Genomic DNA, 18,783 nt, shown 5'->3' on the forward strand with positions numbered 1-18,783 from the left:
AGTGACACGAGCACCCGTCCTGTTCAGAGGAACAATGAATGCAAAACAGAAGAATCAATCAGATAAAAGAGAACGAACATCTCGCAGCACATTTAGAAAAGAAATAAAAGAAATCCGGCATTTAATCATGACTAGCTATTAAAATCGATGACACATTACATAAACACACACACATGGTGCAATATGTGTCACTGAGCAGCCCGCTGGCTCTCAGAGGCCTTTGTTGAAGTAAACTTGTTTCACTTGGTCTCCGTACTGAGACATGATGGAGTCTCTCAGCTCGGGCTCCAGCTTCGACACAGCCATGGAGCTGCAGGAGGCAAACAGGGAGATTAAAATAAGGAACAGATGAAGATCCACTAGGAAAACAACCTTTCAGGAAAGGAAAATGACGTTATTAGCAAACTCATCAGATAACTGTTATTTGCCCGGCTGATGTATCTGGCTGATGTTTACAGTGTTTTTTATACTTTGGTATTTAAAGTCAGGCACATCCTCTGGCAGCTCGGTGCTGTTGCAGAATTTAATTTGAATGTATTTTTGTTGACTAAATACATCTGCATAAAATACTCTAAATTAACTTTATTTAGGTGTCAAACACTGAGCAGTGCACAAAGTTCAGACTTCACACCGATTCAGCTTTGGAACTTTTCTGCATCAACTGAAGTTATTAGCATGAAAATATGATGGAAAATGTCTAGATATCAGCCATCGGCTGACCGTGTCTCCTACACATCGCCTCGGTATCTGCAATAGCAAAACCAGTATCGGTCTACCTCTAAACCTAGAATTATAAAGCTCACAGGAACAAATGAGCCAAAAGCATTAAGATAAAATGTTCTGATGTTGTCTTTTCATAATTGAATGACAGTTTGTACTGGACCGAAAACCGGATAATAACTTTGCTAAATACTTCATAGAGAATAACAAAGGTTTATCCGTTTCTGTCAAATTCATGCCACCCGGGTTGGGTTGTGAGGTCCTGTGACAGCCTTCAGAGAACCAGCCCAGATGTGCAGAAGGGCAAATCAGGACTATTATCCAAAACATGTCTGAGTTTAATTCTGTGGGTTAAAGAGCATAACTTACAGCTTCATCTAAAACTCATCTAAAGACCTTTTAATCATCAATACCCTTTAAATCTAACAGAGAAGTGTGTGTGTGTGTGTGTGTGTGTGTGTGTGTGTGTGTGTGTGTGTGTGTGTGTGTGTGTGTGTGTGTGTGTGCATGTTAAGATGCTACAGCCTTGTCCAGGACAACGACAATGAAAATTTAAAATTGTCAATAAGTCAGACGCACGTGTGGGTTCCACAAAGGAGCCTCGAGGGTTGAGAATCAGCACATCTTCAGAGGAAAGATGCTCCACTTCGCCCCCGTTTCACCTCTGACAGAGGAATTTCAAAACTTAAATCTTTGTTTTCATAAAGTAGTCTCTTTCCGGAGTATTTCTCTTATCTGATGGCACCATCTAGTGGCTGACGAGGATATCACACAAATCATTTCTTATTCAGCTTTTTTAAGATGACGACTTCACGTTTCTAGTAGGTGCCTCTGTAGCCGACAGAGCTAAAACACTTTGTTTTACAAGTATTATTCTCATGTCATGTTGTGTTTTCATATATTTATATTTTAGAAACTTTGTTGTCCTTGAAAAGTTCCTCAACTCTACATCAGCCTGCATGGTGGTGCAGTGGTTGCCTCGCAGCACGAAGGTTGCAGGTTCGAAACTCGGCTGTGGCCTTTCTGCGTGGAATTGCGTGTTCTCCCCATGCATGCGTGGGTTTCCTCCGGGTACCCCGGTTTCCCCCCACAGATCACAACTTCCCCTATAGGTTATAAATTGTAAGTCGCTTTGGATAGAAGCGTCTGCCAAATAAATAAACATCAACAGGTAAGTGGTGATCTAACACGATTGGTTAGTTCTGGTCGGCGCTCAGTTTCCTATTGCACGGAGCTCTGCGGGGCAGTGGGCGTGCTCAGCAAAAATAAAAATAAAAAGACACATTGCTTACATTAAAGATAATCACTTTTACAGATTTTTGAAAAATCATAATTTCTGAAAGGGGAATATTCCGGAAAGCTACTTTAAGATTATTGTGCAAAAGAAATCCCCCCAAATCAGAATTCAGCTCAGTTTGATCATCTTTCCAGCTCACAGCTGTTGCCAGACGTCAGCTCTCCTCTCCTCTGCGGTGTTTTCTCATAAACTGGAGTCACCAATAAGTTTTCCAACAGACATTTTATTTTAACATCTGTTGTCAGATAACAGTGATGTATAGATTTGTTTGCAGGCCATTAAAGCCATCTGTCGGCCAGATAACAGATATTTTATGACTGTTAAATTATCCGACTGAATCAACATGAATCTAACGACATAAACATCTGGACGACTGAATCACGTTTTACCAGCATTTAAATTTGTGATTTAATGCTGGCTCCGCTCTGGAGACTGAAACAATAAAGTAGTGTCCAGAAAGTCCAGTTTCAGAGACAGGAGTGTGAAGGGTTAATGAAATTACTCACAGCAGCTGCAGGGAGACGCCATTCATCATTATGTTTTTCTTACAAGCAAGAATTTCATGGACGATTGTTAAATGTGGTTTTAACAAATAAATCCAAGTGTTAGTAGGTTAGACTTAGCTGCTTCCTCGCTCGTTTTCAGTTCTAATCTTCATTTTTTTATTTGTTAAGCTATTTCATTTTGACCCAAGACCCATTCAGATGTAGATTAATGAAAGTAAATAGCCAAGATGACGCAGAACGAATGACAGCTGTTTTATGAAAACTTGACAGGAGGATACGTCTCTGGTTCTGCTGGATTTTCTATGATGATTTATAACAAAATCCTTAAGAAAATTAAAAACTGAAGCAAGTTTATCTTCATATGGATGGTAAAGTGTAGTTACACTGAACTTGTACAATTTTCATGCAGCATCTGGCCAGTACCATTATTAGATTATATGAATGGTAAAAGGTCTATAACTGAAATGGTGCCTTCTAGGGTTCTAAAACCCCCCAAGGTGCCTTACAACATGACCGGTAACTCACCCATTTACACACACTGGTGGTGATGAGCTACAATGCAGCCACAGCTGCCCTGAAGCGCACTGACAGAGGTGAGGCTGCTGCACATTGGCGCCCTCTAACCACCAGCAGGTAAGGTGGGTCAAGTGTCTTGCCCAAGGACAGGGCTCTGACCTGCAACTCTCCGGTTACGGGGAGGGTATTAACTCCTCTGCCACCGTCGTCCCAAATGACCCCGATGAATGTTGGGCTCATTTGATGCAAACGATAAACAAATGAAATACCAAGCGATCCCTGGAATTTCACTGAGTTGCCTTCTCCTTCAGCTAGAGAGTGATGATAAACGATGGATCTGGAGAAGCTGTTTGTCTCCATCGAATCAGGAATGGTCACTTTCTTAATCCTCCTCCTGCTACTGAACCGTATTCATGACAGTCAGACCTGTGTGTGACCTGAACTCTTTCTGAGATTATTATAGGAGGAAGGACAGAACAGATTCATTACCATCGCTGAGGGAACAGGGAGCAGGCTGCAGGCACCATGAACACCAAACTTTAAAAGAGAAGACAGATCAAAAGTTATAATGAAAACTATGGAGGTTATTAAAGATCCCTCTGACCCCGTGACCCTTTGTACTTACAACACTCCCACCAACATGACTTGAATTGGTCCGTGGAGGAACGTGATTCTCTGTGAACACAGAAAACGACTTGAAGACCGATGAACACATTACCAGCGGCGTGGAGATCAGGACAAAAATCTGACCTGCATGAATTTGTATTTTTCCAGCCTCTGCATGACGATGGGGAGGATGACTGAGAGGCAAAAAGAAGGGTATTAGGAAAAGAACAAGATAAAGCTCAACACGCCGTCCATAAAAATGACTCTTTTTCTTTCCGTACTCATTCCTGGTGCTGCCATGGTGATCCGTGAGATGACCACCTGCGTGATGCCTTTCACAGCTGCTTTCTGCAGAACAGAGCCGGAGCTCAGGGTTAAATAAAGAAAAACTAAAAAAAAAAAAGTTTGAGTTAATGCCATCTGCTTTTAAATGAGTGATGAAAAACAACATGACCCTAACCTAATTTAGACCTGTGTTAACAGCAGCAAAGGTTCCAACCCAGATTTATATTGCCCTGTTTTATACAGACGAAGACAGAAGTTTTAAAAGGTCAGGTTTTCATGTTACAGTAACACCCATCTGGATGTGAGTTAACTAAATTAGTTCAAAGTGGTTAATTTATGTCGTCGTCTTCCTCCGCTTATCCGGGTCGGGGTCGCGGGAGCAGCATCCCAACTAGGGAGCTACAGACCGTCCTCTCCCCGGCCTTCTCCACCAGCTCCTCCGGCAGGACCCCGAGGCGTTCCCGGGCCAGACTGGAGATGTAACCTCTCCAACGTGTCCTGGGTCGACCCGGGGCCCCCGGGTTAATTTATGTATTTAATAAAATGCATGATGGCATGTTTCATCCTTGAACCAATAAACATGTAACCCCCCCACCCCACCCCCCCACCCCCACCCACCCCCACCCACCCCGATAATTGACTGAATTACTATTAAGGAGGCTTTAGCATTAATAGAAAAGTGACGTAGAGATCCACCAAAAAACATAATAATCAGTGGGTGCTGGAATCAGCTTGATCAGTTAACCAGGTAGTCTGAAACACAAACATCTTTTTGGGGGGATAAATTTCGATCAGGGTTGTTCAACAAGCAGATTGGCAGCAGTCCTTAGAACCAGGATTGATGCATCTTCACAACAAAACAAGCATTATTTTGTAGGTCAATATAAATAAACACTGTAATTAAAGTGTATTAGCCTGGAAGGTGCCGACCTTGGAGTGACCCAGTTTGTTGCCGTTTTCATCGGTGACAGCGATGCCATTCAGAATTTCCCTGAAAATAAAAGATAATCAAGCAGAGAAAAAAAAGGCAGTTTAAAACCAATCATTCCTAACCCAGTTATTTGGAAAACTGTGGTTTTAGCTCTTTGTAAAAGGCAAAGGATCCAAAATCTCAGTGGAGGTTGTGTTCTTTTAGATGACGTTGTAACGTGATGTAAGTGGTTCCATATCTCTTAACTTGGCCAGTGCCCTTATCACAAGACGCCTCTACAGGAGACAAGACTTTTATCTAACCCTTTTAATAAAGATATCTTGTGTTTGTCTCATAAAATCATTATTTATGTTACAGGTTAAGAACAAATAAATTAGCAGGATGAGCCTTGCCGCTGCAGCTTTATAACAATGCTTCACCCATCACACTCAAACAGATGAAACTCTCACAATGGGACCATATTGGTTATCCTGTGAAAGCATGTGGAGATATTAGACCTGGAGATGCAGCAATGGTAATATATCCACAAACAAACGTTTTGTGTGTTTTAGTTAGACGGCATGAACTAAAGCATGTAACAGGCAAGAGACTTCCTTTTTTATACCAACATATGCATCTGTACAGGCACTGCTCCACACATTCACACACTCTAATATAGAAGATTACTGCTCCCTCACAAAGAGCTCCAAACATTTTGTCTTTTGTACATTTGAGCTTCATCCGTCACTATAAGTGCATCACTGACTCATGATGTGATTTGTCTCGAGAGGATCTGTAATCTCACAGGAAATTAAATTAATCAGAGGAAGCCAGAAAGAGTTCAGCCTGCATCACAAATAACTTCACATTGAGATTTTAGCTAGTTAACTGATAGTAAAACTCACTGCTGCCTCATCATGGGAATGTTCACACAGTTAGCTGCTGCCACGGCTGCAAAAGGAACCCATCGAGCCACAAGAGGAGGGGCTCTCTGCAGAGGGGAAAAGAGAAAAATCATCAAAAATGTAACTGAAATGGCTGGAAATGCCTCTTTTTTTGGGGGGGGGGGGGGGGGGGGGGGATCTTGAATTTCTTTCTAATCTATAAACTAAACGCAACAATAAACTTTCACGCTTACAGATGTGGACAAAATTGTTGGTACTCTTCATTCAATGAAAGAAAAACCCACAATGGTCACAGAAATACCTTGAATCTGACAAAAGTAATAATAATTTTTTTTAAAATCTATCAAATTTAACCAATGAAAGTCAGACATTGCTTTTCAACCATGCTTCAATGGAATTATTTTTAAAAATGAATTCATGGAACAGGCCTGGACAAAAATTACTTAATATTTAGTTGCACAACCTTTTGAGGCAATCACGGCAACCAGACAATTTCTGTAACTGTCAATGTGAATTTCTAACTTCTCAGCAGGTATTTTGGCCCATTTCTCATGAGCAAACCTCTCCAGTTGTCTCTGGTTGGAAGGGCGCCTTTTCCAGATGACAAGTTTCAGCTCCTTCCAAAGATGCTCAATAGGATTGAGGTCAGGGCTCATAGAAGGCCACTTTAAAATAGTCCAATGCTTTCAGCCCGGACCATATGTTGCAATTTTTGGCCGTCATGCTCCAGAAAGGTGGCACACTGTGCGACACAAGATTTCAGTGAGGCACTCTCCAGCAGAACACGCTACTTCATGAGTGCACCTTCCGAAAGCATACAACACTAAGCAGACCACTAACCAAGACAAAGCTGAAAAGATAAAAACACCAATTTTTTGTGTCAGTTCATGACCCAGCTCATCTTCCTCAAAGAGGAAGCATCGTTTTAAAAAACCTCTCTTTGGCGTTAGACTCTGGCTGCAGGTCTTCTTTCCCGTCTTCCAGCTAAACAGCTGAGCTGGTCATTCATCCTTCTCATCCTCCTTTATAGATAAAACCCCACTAAACTACAGAGAAGTAACAATCTGTCTCTGCTATTAACAAAAATAAAAACTGGTGTGTAGTTTATAATCTGCATTTTAAACATAAAATGAAACCGAAGCTCAGAGAGGTGGAGTCTTGCTGCTGCGGCATCCCTAAGGTGTGTTTTCATTGGTCAGTTGCAGACAGGAGTCGTAGGTTTTCAAGCGGTACTTTAATCAGTCCTTATCCTGTACGATTTGTCTCTGAACATGGTGCTGGAACACGTCAGCAGTGAACAGACATCTCAATGGCTGGAAAATTGGTCCTGTTTTTGCAATACCACCTCTGAAAACCAGAGTTCGCCTAGATTGTCCGTGTTCCATAGTCAACCTTTAAGTGACCAGCCAGCACCATGTCCAATGACTAATCGTACAGGATAATGACTAATTTCTACTAATCAATTTATTTTACAACAGTATTTATTGTTAGAACAGTTTCTGGGCTCAGAATCAGCTGCTTGACTTGTCAAGCCCGCCATTTTACACGGGCCCACTGAGCTGACATTTTAGCACAACGTTGCCCTCTAGTGACTGGTAGATGTAAACATAAGCCCAGTGTCGTGCCCAACAAAATAAAAAATGTATTATTTTTTTAAGTATAGATTTTAAAGGAAAACTATACATTCATTCTGCACACCTCTAATGCCCCCTGGAGGTATTAATTGTTTAGCAATATAGATTTTTATTTAAAATGTTCCATATTCCACCTTTAAAGGGATATTATGGAAGTTTAACAGCCAAAACATGTATAGAAATAATAAATGTCTTCTTCATACATTCTCCTGCAATGTCCTGATCCTGTAGAATGAGCCCTGGCATTTTTACTGTGATCGCCTGTTTTTCTGTAAAATCACAGAAAAAGAGAGCTGCTCGGGTCGAGCAGGCTGCTTCATGCGCGTTCACGCTCAGGCATAGCCCGTAGCATTTGCTATCAGTAGCTTTAGCAGCAGAGAGTGAGGTAGTGCCAACTCAGCGACTGTCGCTGTTCCTAACGCCTAGTGATGAACCTAGCTACATTTTTGAGGACCTTAGCTACTTTCTTTTAGATATTTCCTGCAAATTAGCAACAAAATAGCCATTTTCGCTCCGAACTGTTCTTTGAATGTTGTTTTAGCTGTAATCAAGGATATAAATATTACAGATACTAAAAATGTCAGTGGTGGTTTAGCTCATCTAGTTAGATGTCGGACTCTCATGCAGGAGACCCAGGTTTGATTCTGGGTGAGAACAGTTTATTTAGAGTTTCTTTTTTACATTAATGGTATATTTTTTTACAGTAAGATGCCCAAATTTTTATTTGAGACTCGCCGAACGGCATTGAATTCACAGATAAAAAAGATGTAGTTCAACTTTCATTCTGGAACAATTTTTCAAGCAAGGGAAGGGAATGATCTGAGCATGCAGGAGGAGTGACCCATCATAAACCTTTGTCAGCTGTGCTGAAGAGAAAGGTACAGAACCAAATTATTTAATTAATTAGCTGCACGTTCTCCTGCCCTCTGTTCTCCGAGCCACACACACACACACACACACACACACACACACACACACACAAGGGACTGTCAGCTCTCAGAGCTCTGTGAAGCTGACCCCCGTCAGCTTCACAGAGCTTCGTCTCAGCTGTTATTTTCGTTAAGGAGTGTGCACGTACAGCATGCGCGCCTCGTACACGAGCCTCCTATTGAAGCTGCCGTTACGCTTTTGGCCAGAGGGGGCAATCGCGAGCATAAAAATTCAAAACTCTGTAAAGTCCCTTTAATTAGTGGACACACCCTAAACTAGCATGTCCCTTTGGTCACATTTTTTTCAGTCTTTTCTAGGTGTACCATCATTTCTGTCCAGGCCTGTTCCATGAGTTTATTTTTTTTAATAATTCCATTGAAGCATGGTTGAAAAGCAATGTCTGACTTTCACTGGTTAAGTTTGATAGAATTTGTATTTAATATTACTTTTGTCAGTTATTTCTGTTTCCAGTTATTTCCGTGACCATTGTGGGTTTTTCTTTCATTGACTGAAGGGCACCAACAATTATGTCCACATCTGCAGATGCTCTGGTCCCCTAACCTCCATTATCTTAAAATGTAGCAGGCCAATCTTTCACAAGGGATAAAATAATAGATGTTTGTTGTTATCTAGATGAGTTTGGTGTCCAAATAAAAACTCTTAGTGCTGCCGCGTGAACTTCTTTGTGTGTGTACCTTAGTATAAAGGTTGAGTCCCACTGCTGTTGCTAAAGCCGTGCTGGTGGCTGTAACGTAGGCTACTCCAATCTGCCTGAAAGACAACAGAGACACCGTTTATGAAGACGTTCCTTTGTAAAACATCAACAACAAATGAAAGTCCTATATTTATGTTAATAAAGCTCCATAAGCACTTGATCATATGTTCTAAACAATAAAACACTATTTTTCATTAATAGGTAGTTCAGGATTGAAATTGCTCAGTTAAAGACGAATGCAGCATTAAGTTGCACCGTTGCAACAGGCTGTTAATTCTGGTCTAAACAGATAGCAGGCTTTAATTCAGTCTTTAATACCAAACATTCTCATTTTCATGATGTTGATTCTCACTAGGGTTGGGTATCGTTTGAATTTGAACAACTCCGGTTTCAATTCCCATTCCTCGTTTTGATTCCGGTTGCTAGCGATTCTCGATTTCGATTCCTTGAAGAAGCAGTGTCAAAAACAGCCAGCTAACCATAGGTCTTACTTTATGAAATAGTGTGACCGTATCTATCAACTTTCATTCTATGAATGTTCTAAAGTGAAGCCACACTTTAGAACGCAGTAACACAAACACTTCTCCAGCAGCAGCAGCTGGAATGGGTGTCACAATCTGTCCTTCGGATGCTCATCTAATCTAACGTTGTTTGTTTCCAACTGAAAATCAAGCAGCTGACGTTGACCTGGGTTGACAGGTGAACTTTGTATCCAAGCTTTAGCACCAGTTGCACACTGGGTGTGTTGAATTCTTACTTTGGAGTGATGGGGGACGCAGCGTTTCTGTTGGTGTAGTTCACCAGAGCATTGAAAGACTGATTCACCCACTGCCAGAACACCACAGCAGGAACTGTCCTGAAATCAGAGCGATAAAACCTCTAAACTCTCCTGTAGTCAATCTGGCAGGAATGCAGCTCGCCCTGCTGGTTTCTACCTATAGAACTGCAGCATGAAGCCTGTGATGGCCATGCCCCCAGGAACCTGAAAGGACATGCGGCCGATGAGGTTCATGCGGTCTCCCGAGTCCGGATGGAAGGCTGAGTCGTACAGCTTCTTTGCATAGTGGAGCTGCTCCACCGAGGTGCCTGGAGGGACGGATCCTGCCCTGCAGAGAGCCACAAAGTCATCATCACAACGCTGGACGCTTTCCTCAAACAAAATGTCTGTAAAAACAACCCAAACACCATTTCTCTGTCTGATGTTTAGAGTTGAAAGTTGACACATTTTATTTTGTAACATAGTTAGTTGGACTTTCTTTTCCTACCTGAAGCTCTCCACTAAAACTTTAGCTTCATCCAGCCGTGAGTCCGGTAAGAGCGCCGTTCGGCAGTCGGTGATGTTGAAGAAGTGCTTCAGTCGCCCCATGAACGTCGACTGGTCCCATCGCGGTGCGTCAATGTCAAACGTGCTTAAATCCATCGTGTTTGGTAAGAAGGAAGAGAGAAATCACTGTGCTGACTCAGCTGGAGGTGAGTCAGGAGATCCAGATGAAACCTGGAGAAACACAAAGCAATATTTAATTATTTGAACATAGATAATGACAACTGGGATGTATTAGATCCTTACTTGTGTGTGGCTGTCAAATTCTTCAAAATGTACACAGGAGTACTAAATGCAATGCAAGTAGGTGTGCAAAATAATCATGGTAAAGTCAATTAGGCCAATTAAACATCAATTATCAGTTTTATTGATGCATTAATAAATAAGTAGAATATAAAGCTGTGGAAGGACTGATTTAGCTCTTTTACCAAACAGATTTAATTTTATTTGTGCTGATTTTAATTCCCTCTTATCATGCAAATAACATTCACTCCAACTGTTGAAATGATTTATTTACATCTTGGTGCAACAGTTCCTCTGAACATCCAAAAGCACAAAGAGTTGAAGGTTTACAGCTCAGATTAGTAAAAGCTAGACACCCAAAGCAGCTAGAAGCTGCCATTTCCCCCACATACACTAATCCATGAACAAAGACAAACCCTGCTTCCTCTCTTAAAATGTTCTCCAGGGCCAAACCTTCACTACAAATCCTTGACCACCTCTTGCTAAATGGTTCCATAGGCAGTCATTTCTGGTTTTTGCAGCTGCAGCGCTGCATTTCGTAATAAAACAAACCAAAATCTGCTGACTACAGCTCAAAGCACACAAACTCTCCTCTGAACTTGCATGTTTTAGAAGTCTTTGATTGTATTTGTGGAAAGTTTTGGATGAAAATTAAATATGGGTCCCATGAGGAAAAAGAGTGGTATCGTCAACCTCTGAAGGCTCAGCCTGGCTGGAACCGAATTGCTCCTGTTGCTGTTTGCTGAGAAAGTAGGTTAAACGCCTGCAGATGCTGTGGAGAGCAGAACTCAGGCCAAAAGTCAACGTGGCTCAACAAACTAGCAAACACACACATGAGAACGTCTGCTATAAACAAGTCAGATTTTGGCTAAAGTAAAACTGGCAAATATAAGCACAGAGTTCTTAATCACATGGTAAAAAAGGTACCAACATTAGATTATGTGCTATGCAAAAATTACTAAATGCAAGTAAAAAAATAGCATGTTTTGTGTTTATATTGTAATTACTGTTGTAGTAAGCTCCACTCATCAGTTGTAAGTCAGAAGAAACTTTCTTTTAATTGTGAGACAGGCTGTTCATTGGTAAACACACAGATAAAATTACTTGCAGCAGAAACAGCGGAAGGATAAAAAAAATGTGAAAACTGTTGACATTTTCTAAACCTCTAAAAGTAAAATTTTGTTGAACCCAAGGTGTTAGTGTTGATATCTGCAGCGCAATAGTCAAAGTGGTCAACCAGTCCAAGTATTAAGGTAATATTTTCACTTGGATGTGGTTGTGTAACGCTACTGTGGGAACTTCTAAGCAATAATCTTAAAGGTCTGTGTTGTTTTAGGTAGATAACTGGAGCTTTATTGATTTCCTGGGGGAGACAGCATAGTTTAAAAACAGATAAAAATCAGAAGAAAGAAAAAAAATCTAGAGAAACAAAAGCTTTAAAACTAAATGGGATAAATAGCACTGCAATGGGTATATGCCATGTATAAAGACAAATATTTGCAACTTCAAACATAAACGTATTAACAGTATTGTAAAAATATTTTTAGTACACACAGCTGTGTAATAGAGACTGTGTGTACAAGAGGTGCTGAAAAATGGCAGAAAAGTTAAATAATAAACATTTTGAACTTGTCATGGCACAAAAAAATTACATGATAACAAAAAGGTGCCATTAATCACTGTAGCCGATGCCTTTTCCAGGATTGTTGAGGCTTGACAAACTGGATCTGCAGGTCAGGGCAACTGAAAACATCTGGAGGAGTTTACACTCCCCTGTGCGTTCATAAAAGCAGGTAAACGACAACCAAACGGTTTGTGACATGGACTGAACGAGTTTGAGACTTGAGCAGAAAGTAAAAAAAACATGTCTGACTGAGCTGAGTGATGCAATATTAGAGCTCCAGCTACGAGCAGACTACACGGAAACACTAACAGCAAAGCACTGACTCAATTGGCTGCACCGTAAAGCCATAAAAACAGAAAATATACCTTTGTGAAGATTCCTCAAAGCTACACGGAACAACCTGACAGGTAATCAAATATGCTCGTAAGCCATGGTAGCAAAAAAAATGTGCACGTGGACGCTGTCCTCCAATCAAAAGCCGAGAATGACCCCATGTGAAAACCGGTGAAAGCCAAACCGGACACTTTATGTTGACGGACTAATTCCTCAGTAGTTGTATCAAATAATTATCTCTCCAAACAGGCCTGTTCTCGTCTTCTTGTCACGATAACGCAAGTAAGCCTGTGTAATTTCTGACATTTCCGAACGAGTGAAGACAGTCCAAAAAGAGCTAGCATGTAGCTAACCAAACTAGCTCTCCTCGCGGCTAATGCTGCGTTCAGGGTAAATCGTTTGAAACACAAAAATCGTTCAAGTTACCTACTACTGCAAAATGACTCAGAAAATATAAAGTTTAAACGAAATTAAACGACTAGGTCAAAGTAAAAGAAAACAGTTAAAGACAAAAATAGAGACCAAAATAAACTCAAAATGGTAACAGAAAAATAACGAAACTTAGTCTAAAAATGTATACATATATATTTCCAATAAAAAGACGAATTCTGGGATTCAGCGACTTGTGTCCAATTTCACCAGAACATCGTCCAATGATTCAAATCTTTACAACGTAGATTTAAAATGTTCAATTCTGTCAATGCACCTTGAAAGCACCATGAGCGCGGGTTTACTCCGCCCCACCGTACCCTGGGTTTTGCGTCTGACGTCACGGCCTGCAGCGCGTCTCCAGGAGAGAAGGTAACAAGATGGTGAGTTTAGTTTATCTTAATGACAGATTAGATGTAAATATCCTACCTTTTCCTGTACCGATTTGCATTCAGTTGTGCCAACTTTAGTCAAGTTCTAATTTAACGAGTCTTTTTCTCCGCAACTTGACATAGCAAACCGTTTAGCAGCTAACGCTGCCTTGTTGCTACGTTTGGTTATCAGGGGAGATTAGCTCATTAGCTCATGTTTGTGAACCGTTATCTCGCTCTGCGTGGAAACAACTAGCCTCAAAGGCTCAGAGGAGAACAAAGAAGACGATGGTAGCAGCTACCAGCTGGACATGTTGTCCCCGTGTTCCGTAGTACCTTTGATAGAGTTTAAATATAATCAGTAGCAGAGATGAACTAAAGATGTACTTCCATGGGCTGCCAGTGAGAAGATGTTTGAAGTGCTCCTACTGTCTGCTAGGCCTGGGAGAACATAACAAAATCTGCTTATTTGTTTCTTAATTATGGCTTAGATTTTATGAGATTAAAAAACACCTTTTCAATACATTCCAATGAAATCTTGACACCTAGATTGATCTAATGCTGGTACTGAAAGACTGGGAAACCATGCTCACGTTTGTAAATAGTATACCTACAGCCAGCCTTCGATCCTTTTTTATTGGCACAAAATTTAGTTACCTTTTTTTGGGGTCAAATCTGCCACTGCAGAGGAGCTCTAGAGGCAAAGAGTCATTAACAGCCCCCTGGGTATGTAATGTGGTAAATGGCACCAGTTATAAACTAACTACAAACCAGATAAACTTATCTTGTGCTCTAAATATGTGTATTTCAACCATTTACATGTTATTACAGTTTTTTCTCACATTTTATTGCGAATGTACAATATTAAATCAACACCTTGTGATCCTATAGCATTTTTTTTTCATTTTGTTTCTTTTCTCATTTCATTTTCATATATTTCATGAAAAATTATTTAGATTTGTTGTTAGGACCCGAGCCTGTCAGTACCTGATAGATGTTTTTGCGGCTGGTTGCAGGGATTGCTGTCCATCCTTCGCAAACTAAAAAGCACACCAGACCAGGAGGTTAGGATACTGCTGCTGGGTCTGGACAATGGTGGAAAGACCACTCTTCTCAAACAGCTGGCATCTGAGGACATCAGCCACATCACCCCCACACAGGTTACACACATGCTCACACACTCATCGAAGTGCCGAGTGGGGCTGCTTTAGTCTCAGTGTGTGTCTGCTCTAATTTCAGGGTTTCAACATTAAGAGTGTACAGTCTCAGGGGTTTAAACTAAATGTTTGGGATATTGGAGGCCAGCGGAAGATCAGGCCGTACTGGAGGAACTACTTTGAAAACACAGATGTGCTAGTAAGACCAGCCTGTTTTGTTATAAAGTTGTGGGTTTGTTTTGCTAATCGCAGTTGAAGCAAAATCGGATCTGTAGGAGCTTTCTTTAAGAAAATCAAATGTCTTTTTGTTTCAGATTTATGTCATTGACAGTGCAGATAGAAAGAGGTTTGAGGAAACCGGTCAGGTATGTACTGTCTGGGTCAACGTCATCATTACTTTTTAATTTTTCATTCCGTTTTGCTTCACTAACCCAAAGGGGCATCTTTAGGTTACACACACACTCACATAGAAGTCAGGTTAAACAATAATAATCATTGATTTTAGCTATAGCTATACATATATATATATATATATATATATATATATATATATATGTATGTATTTTCTAGAACAGTTGGAAGATTGTAAAATGATTTCCAATAAATTAATGAATCATAGCTAATGTTTTTTAAGCTGACAGATACGGTAATCATCTTTGTTCTGCATTTAAATATTTTCCTGTAAAGACTGTGTTTTTGAATATTTTTGTTAGTATGAATGGTGTCCTCCATTGTGTGTTTTTATTTTTCTCTAAATAGAAGCTTGAATATTTAAGCCAATACATAAAACTCATGTATCGTGTGCGTGTGCGTGCGTGTGTGTGTGTGTGTGTGTGTGTGTGTGTGTGTATGCTGTAGGAGCTGGCTGAGCTGTTGGATGAGGAGAAGCTGAGCGGCGTTCCTGTGCTGATCTTTGCAAACAAGCAGGACCTGCTGACAGCTGCTCCAGCCTCTGAGATTGCTGAGGGACTTAATCTGCACACCATCCGGGACCGCATGTGGCAGATCCAGTCCTGTTCTGCCCTTACGGGGGAGGGGATTCAGGTGTGCAGATAAGCTAAGCCCCGCCCCCTTCTTGCTGTCTCTTTTTTTATTGCTTCATACTTGTTTCACGGTGGTATTTTCTTTTTATCAGGAGGGCATGAATTGGGTCTGCAAGAGTGTCAACTCTAAGAAGAAGTAGCTTCACCTCTAAAACTCGGGAGGAACAACACACACACAACACCTCCTGAGCCTTAGAATGATGGGCTTTACCTGTGAATGTACACACACTACTATCCAACATGGACTCTGTCACCTCCCGTGTTGCTGATGGGTAATGACCTCAGCATCTTCTGGTCTCCACGAAGAAGAGGGGCAAACCCATGTGAGGAAACCAGCCTCCCCTCTTCATTTTCCCATCCCAGCTGCCTCTAACATTCCCACTCCCAGGAATTCCAACATGTCCTTTAAAAAGTTTTACTTACAGTTCTGGTTACCAAACTTCATTCCCCTTCAGTCTTCATATGATCCTGTGTTTTTATTTTTAATCATTCCAGAGAGGCTGTAAGCGCTTTTCCTGCTGTTGCTGTTTGAAGTGGAGTATATTTTTGTAACAGTTTTATTTATGGTGAATTAGAGTGCTTTCATACATCTGCTTGTGTGGAGGGTCAGAGAATAAATGCAGCTTCACCCCACTAAAGAATATTGCTGTGTTAATATGTATAAAAATAAGTTAAAAGTTTTATGAACACTACATTTTTAAGCAGTTGCAAATAGCTCGGCCCTGTGTCGTCATGCTCATGGTGTAGAGTGTTTGGCATTCTGCTGTACTGTTTAGTTTGTAATGTTTGCATAACTAATACGAGCTGGTAGATTTCTAACAGGTACTGTATGATCCGACGCGTTTCTGTGTGCTCCCAGGTAAGTGAGGGAATTCACTGGTTCACCTTTTGATATTTTTCAATGTAATCATTCTAGTTTGAAAGGTCGTGTATGTGAATACGATCAGAATTAAAAGTGTTTGAGGAACCTGCCGAGTTGATGTTCTTTCTGCATAAACATTCACCAGCTTTCATGCTCACGCAGTCAGGACCTCCCGGTGGAGATCGGCCATGTGTGGAGAAACGTCGGCGGGAGGCGAGAGCACAATAACACAAACAGCTGTGTTCTGATGGCAAATTAACATAAATTCAGGAGCAGTTTATCCCAAACATACATGAGCTTTAAAATTTTACATATCTTAGTAGAACAGCAGATTCACCACTCATCTGAGAATCTGCACCAGAACCATAAAACTCAGAAGTAAATAGACTTTTAGACACTGGTACCTTTTAGCTCTGGTACCTGATTCCAGTGAGCAATAATATCAGTAGGTCTAGTAAACCGGAGCTGATCCAAGATCCATCTGCACGTTCCAACCTGCAGAAGTGTAACGGCCATCCTCAGCACTCACCTGGATTAGCTGTGTGAATTTAACTGTGAATTGGAATGTTTATTATGTGAAGTGCCTAGAGACGACTCTTGTCGTGATTTGGCGCTATATAAATAAACTTGAATTGAATTGAATTGAATAGCTGACCTGAGCAGTGGGACAGCTGGTAATGTCTGTGCTGATAAAACCTTCATTTATAACAATACTATTATACTTACTTCAGATGAAAGTGTTTGTATTTATGTTTTTAAACATATTTATCTTAGTTTTCCTTCTTTATTTTATTCAGTTCATTTAATTTTTGAGTTTAGCTTAACTTTGTAACTGTCTGAATCAACCATTTGCTATAAAGCTGAACTGGAATATTCCATCCAAAACTTATTCTATGATTCATAAATAATGTACATATTTTCAAATAAATCCCCTTAAATTTGAACCTCAGTCGTTGAGCGTTTGTGTATGATGTCATGTTTTAAAAGAAGTGAGATCCCTGAGTGATGGGTGACTGAGCTAATTTCTATTTCCCTCTGGGATTAATAAAGTATTATTGAATTGAATTGAATTCCCTTTGATTGTTATTTGTTATTACTGCAGTTCAGTGTTACATTAGTGTTTTAGAAATGTTAAGTTTTTCTAAATTTTTCTAAATCTGTAATAATATCTATGTACTATGTATCTATGTATCTGTAATAATATCTATGTACCTTTTAGTTGGTTTTTTTTTTTGTTTGGCTTTTTGTTCTTGTATTTTGTCCATTTAACTCCCCCTTTAAGGAAATCATGCATTGAATGTGGATATTTGACAAATTTGCCTCTAAAATATTATGGTTTTTCCAATTTTTGTTTTTGCATGTTGTCACTTTATGTATTGAACCAGGATTCAGCATGAAATGTCATTTAGATTTTCTTTTAATTTCAAAATTGTTTAAATTTAGCAGGAAACACTTATTTACTTGCTTTGTACTAACCAGTATTATGTTTTACTCCACCTAATACCTGTTTGTGCCACAGATGTCAGCTGCACATAATATGCCATCCCTCTGAGTGTGCGGTAACAGAAAAAAAAGCTCTGCTTTTTGAAATCAGATTTGATCTGTTCAGACAGGCAGGTGGTGCTGTGTTCAGCAGCCTGTGTGGGAGCCTCGTGGCCTGAGGCAGAGGAGGACAAGCCGTGCAACTCGATTCTTCACCTCAGCTGCAGAAATAAATATGTGGAAACAAACACAAGCCTCATCCACCTGGAAGAGCGGCTGTTAAACTCCAGACCACCCGCATGCTCCAGGGGCATGAGGGGTGAAACATCTGTTTGACAATCCCAGTCGTCCACCCAGAGGTGAAATGTAACTAAGGTCCACCCAACTACTGGCTCATGTTAGTATTAACTTGTTGTTAGCGTTAGCTGCAGCAGGCTGCTGCAGGGCTGTTTATGACAGTTGTAATTCCACTTTCAACCAGTGGGGTGAAAGAGCAGGAAACTCTTCAGTAACTTTAAGAAGCACCCTCCAATTTAACCCCAGCACCCCCAAAGGCGATTGGAGGAACACGTGCATGTGAAACTCAGAGTGATGGATCATATTTCAAAAAAAGGTAAACTCAGTGAACTTGTTCTTTGACAGGAAAGGTTAAAAAACATCAAATCATGACACCTAAGAATTTTAGAGCAAGGGTATTTAAGATGATAACTTCTTGGTTACTTTTCCATCTTTATCTGATCAGATCACTAAACACCTCTCTAGATGCTGACTGCTGCTAACAGCTCAGCAGAAAACATTTGGAGGTGTTCTGTCTAACATCTGCTGCAGGAACAGTGCACTGTTTGATTTGGAGTAGCACTGTGTGTGTGTGTGTGTGTGTGAATGAGGGCCTCA

The 18,783-nt window shown here is 40.6% G+C and overlaps 2 protein-coding genes across 2 annotated transcripts; one reads left to right on the forward strand and one right to left on the reverse strand.

The window, feature by feature from the left end:
• sfxn2 (sideroflexin 2) lies at positions 1–12,786 on the reverse strand. The gene is made up of 12 exons (XM_015962858.3): positions 12,578–12,786; positions 10,290–10,519; positions 9,960–10,130; positions 9,782–9,880; positions 9,005–9,080; positions 5,746–5,831; positions 4,861–4,921; positions 3,927–3,993; positions 3,790–3,839; positions 3,665–3,714; positions 3,529–3,576; positions 1–310 (listed from the first exon to the last, which is right to left on the reverse strand). Exons 2-12 carry the CDS (start codon positions 10,442–10,444, stop codon positions 211–213), a joined length of 963 nt encoding a protein of 320 aa, XP_015818344.1. The 5' UTR covers positions 10,445–10,519; positions 12,578–12,786; the 3' UTR covers positions 1–210.
• Positions 12,787–13,223: 437 nt separating this feature from the next.
• arl3b (ADP ribosylation factor like GTPase 3b) lies at positions 13,224–16,017 on the forward strand. Its single transcript, XM_015962860.3, has 6 exons — positions 13,224–13,357; positions 14,362–14,505; positions 14,585–14,701; positions 14,817–14,867; positions 15,361–15,546; positions 15,638–16,017. The coding sequence occupies exons 1-6, from the start codon at positions 13,355–13,357 to the stop codon at positions 15,683–15,685; spliced, it is 549 nt and encodes a 182-aa protein (XP_015818346.1). The 5' UTR covers positions 13,224–13,354; the 3' UTR covers positions 15,686–16,017.
• The last annotated feature ends 2,766 nt before the right edge of the window (positions 16,018–18,783 follow it).

The sequence above is a fragment of the Nothobranchius furzeri genome, chromosome 16, assembly GCF_043380555.1.
Source record: "Nothobranchius furzeri strain GRZ-AD chromosome 16, NfurGRZ-RIMD1, whole genome shotgun sequence".
NCBI lineage: Eukaryota > Metazoa > Chordata > Actinopteri > Cyprinodontiformes > Nothobranchiidae > Nothobranchius > Nothobranchius furzeri.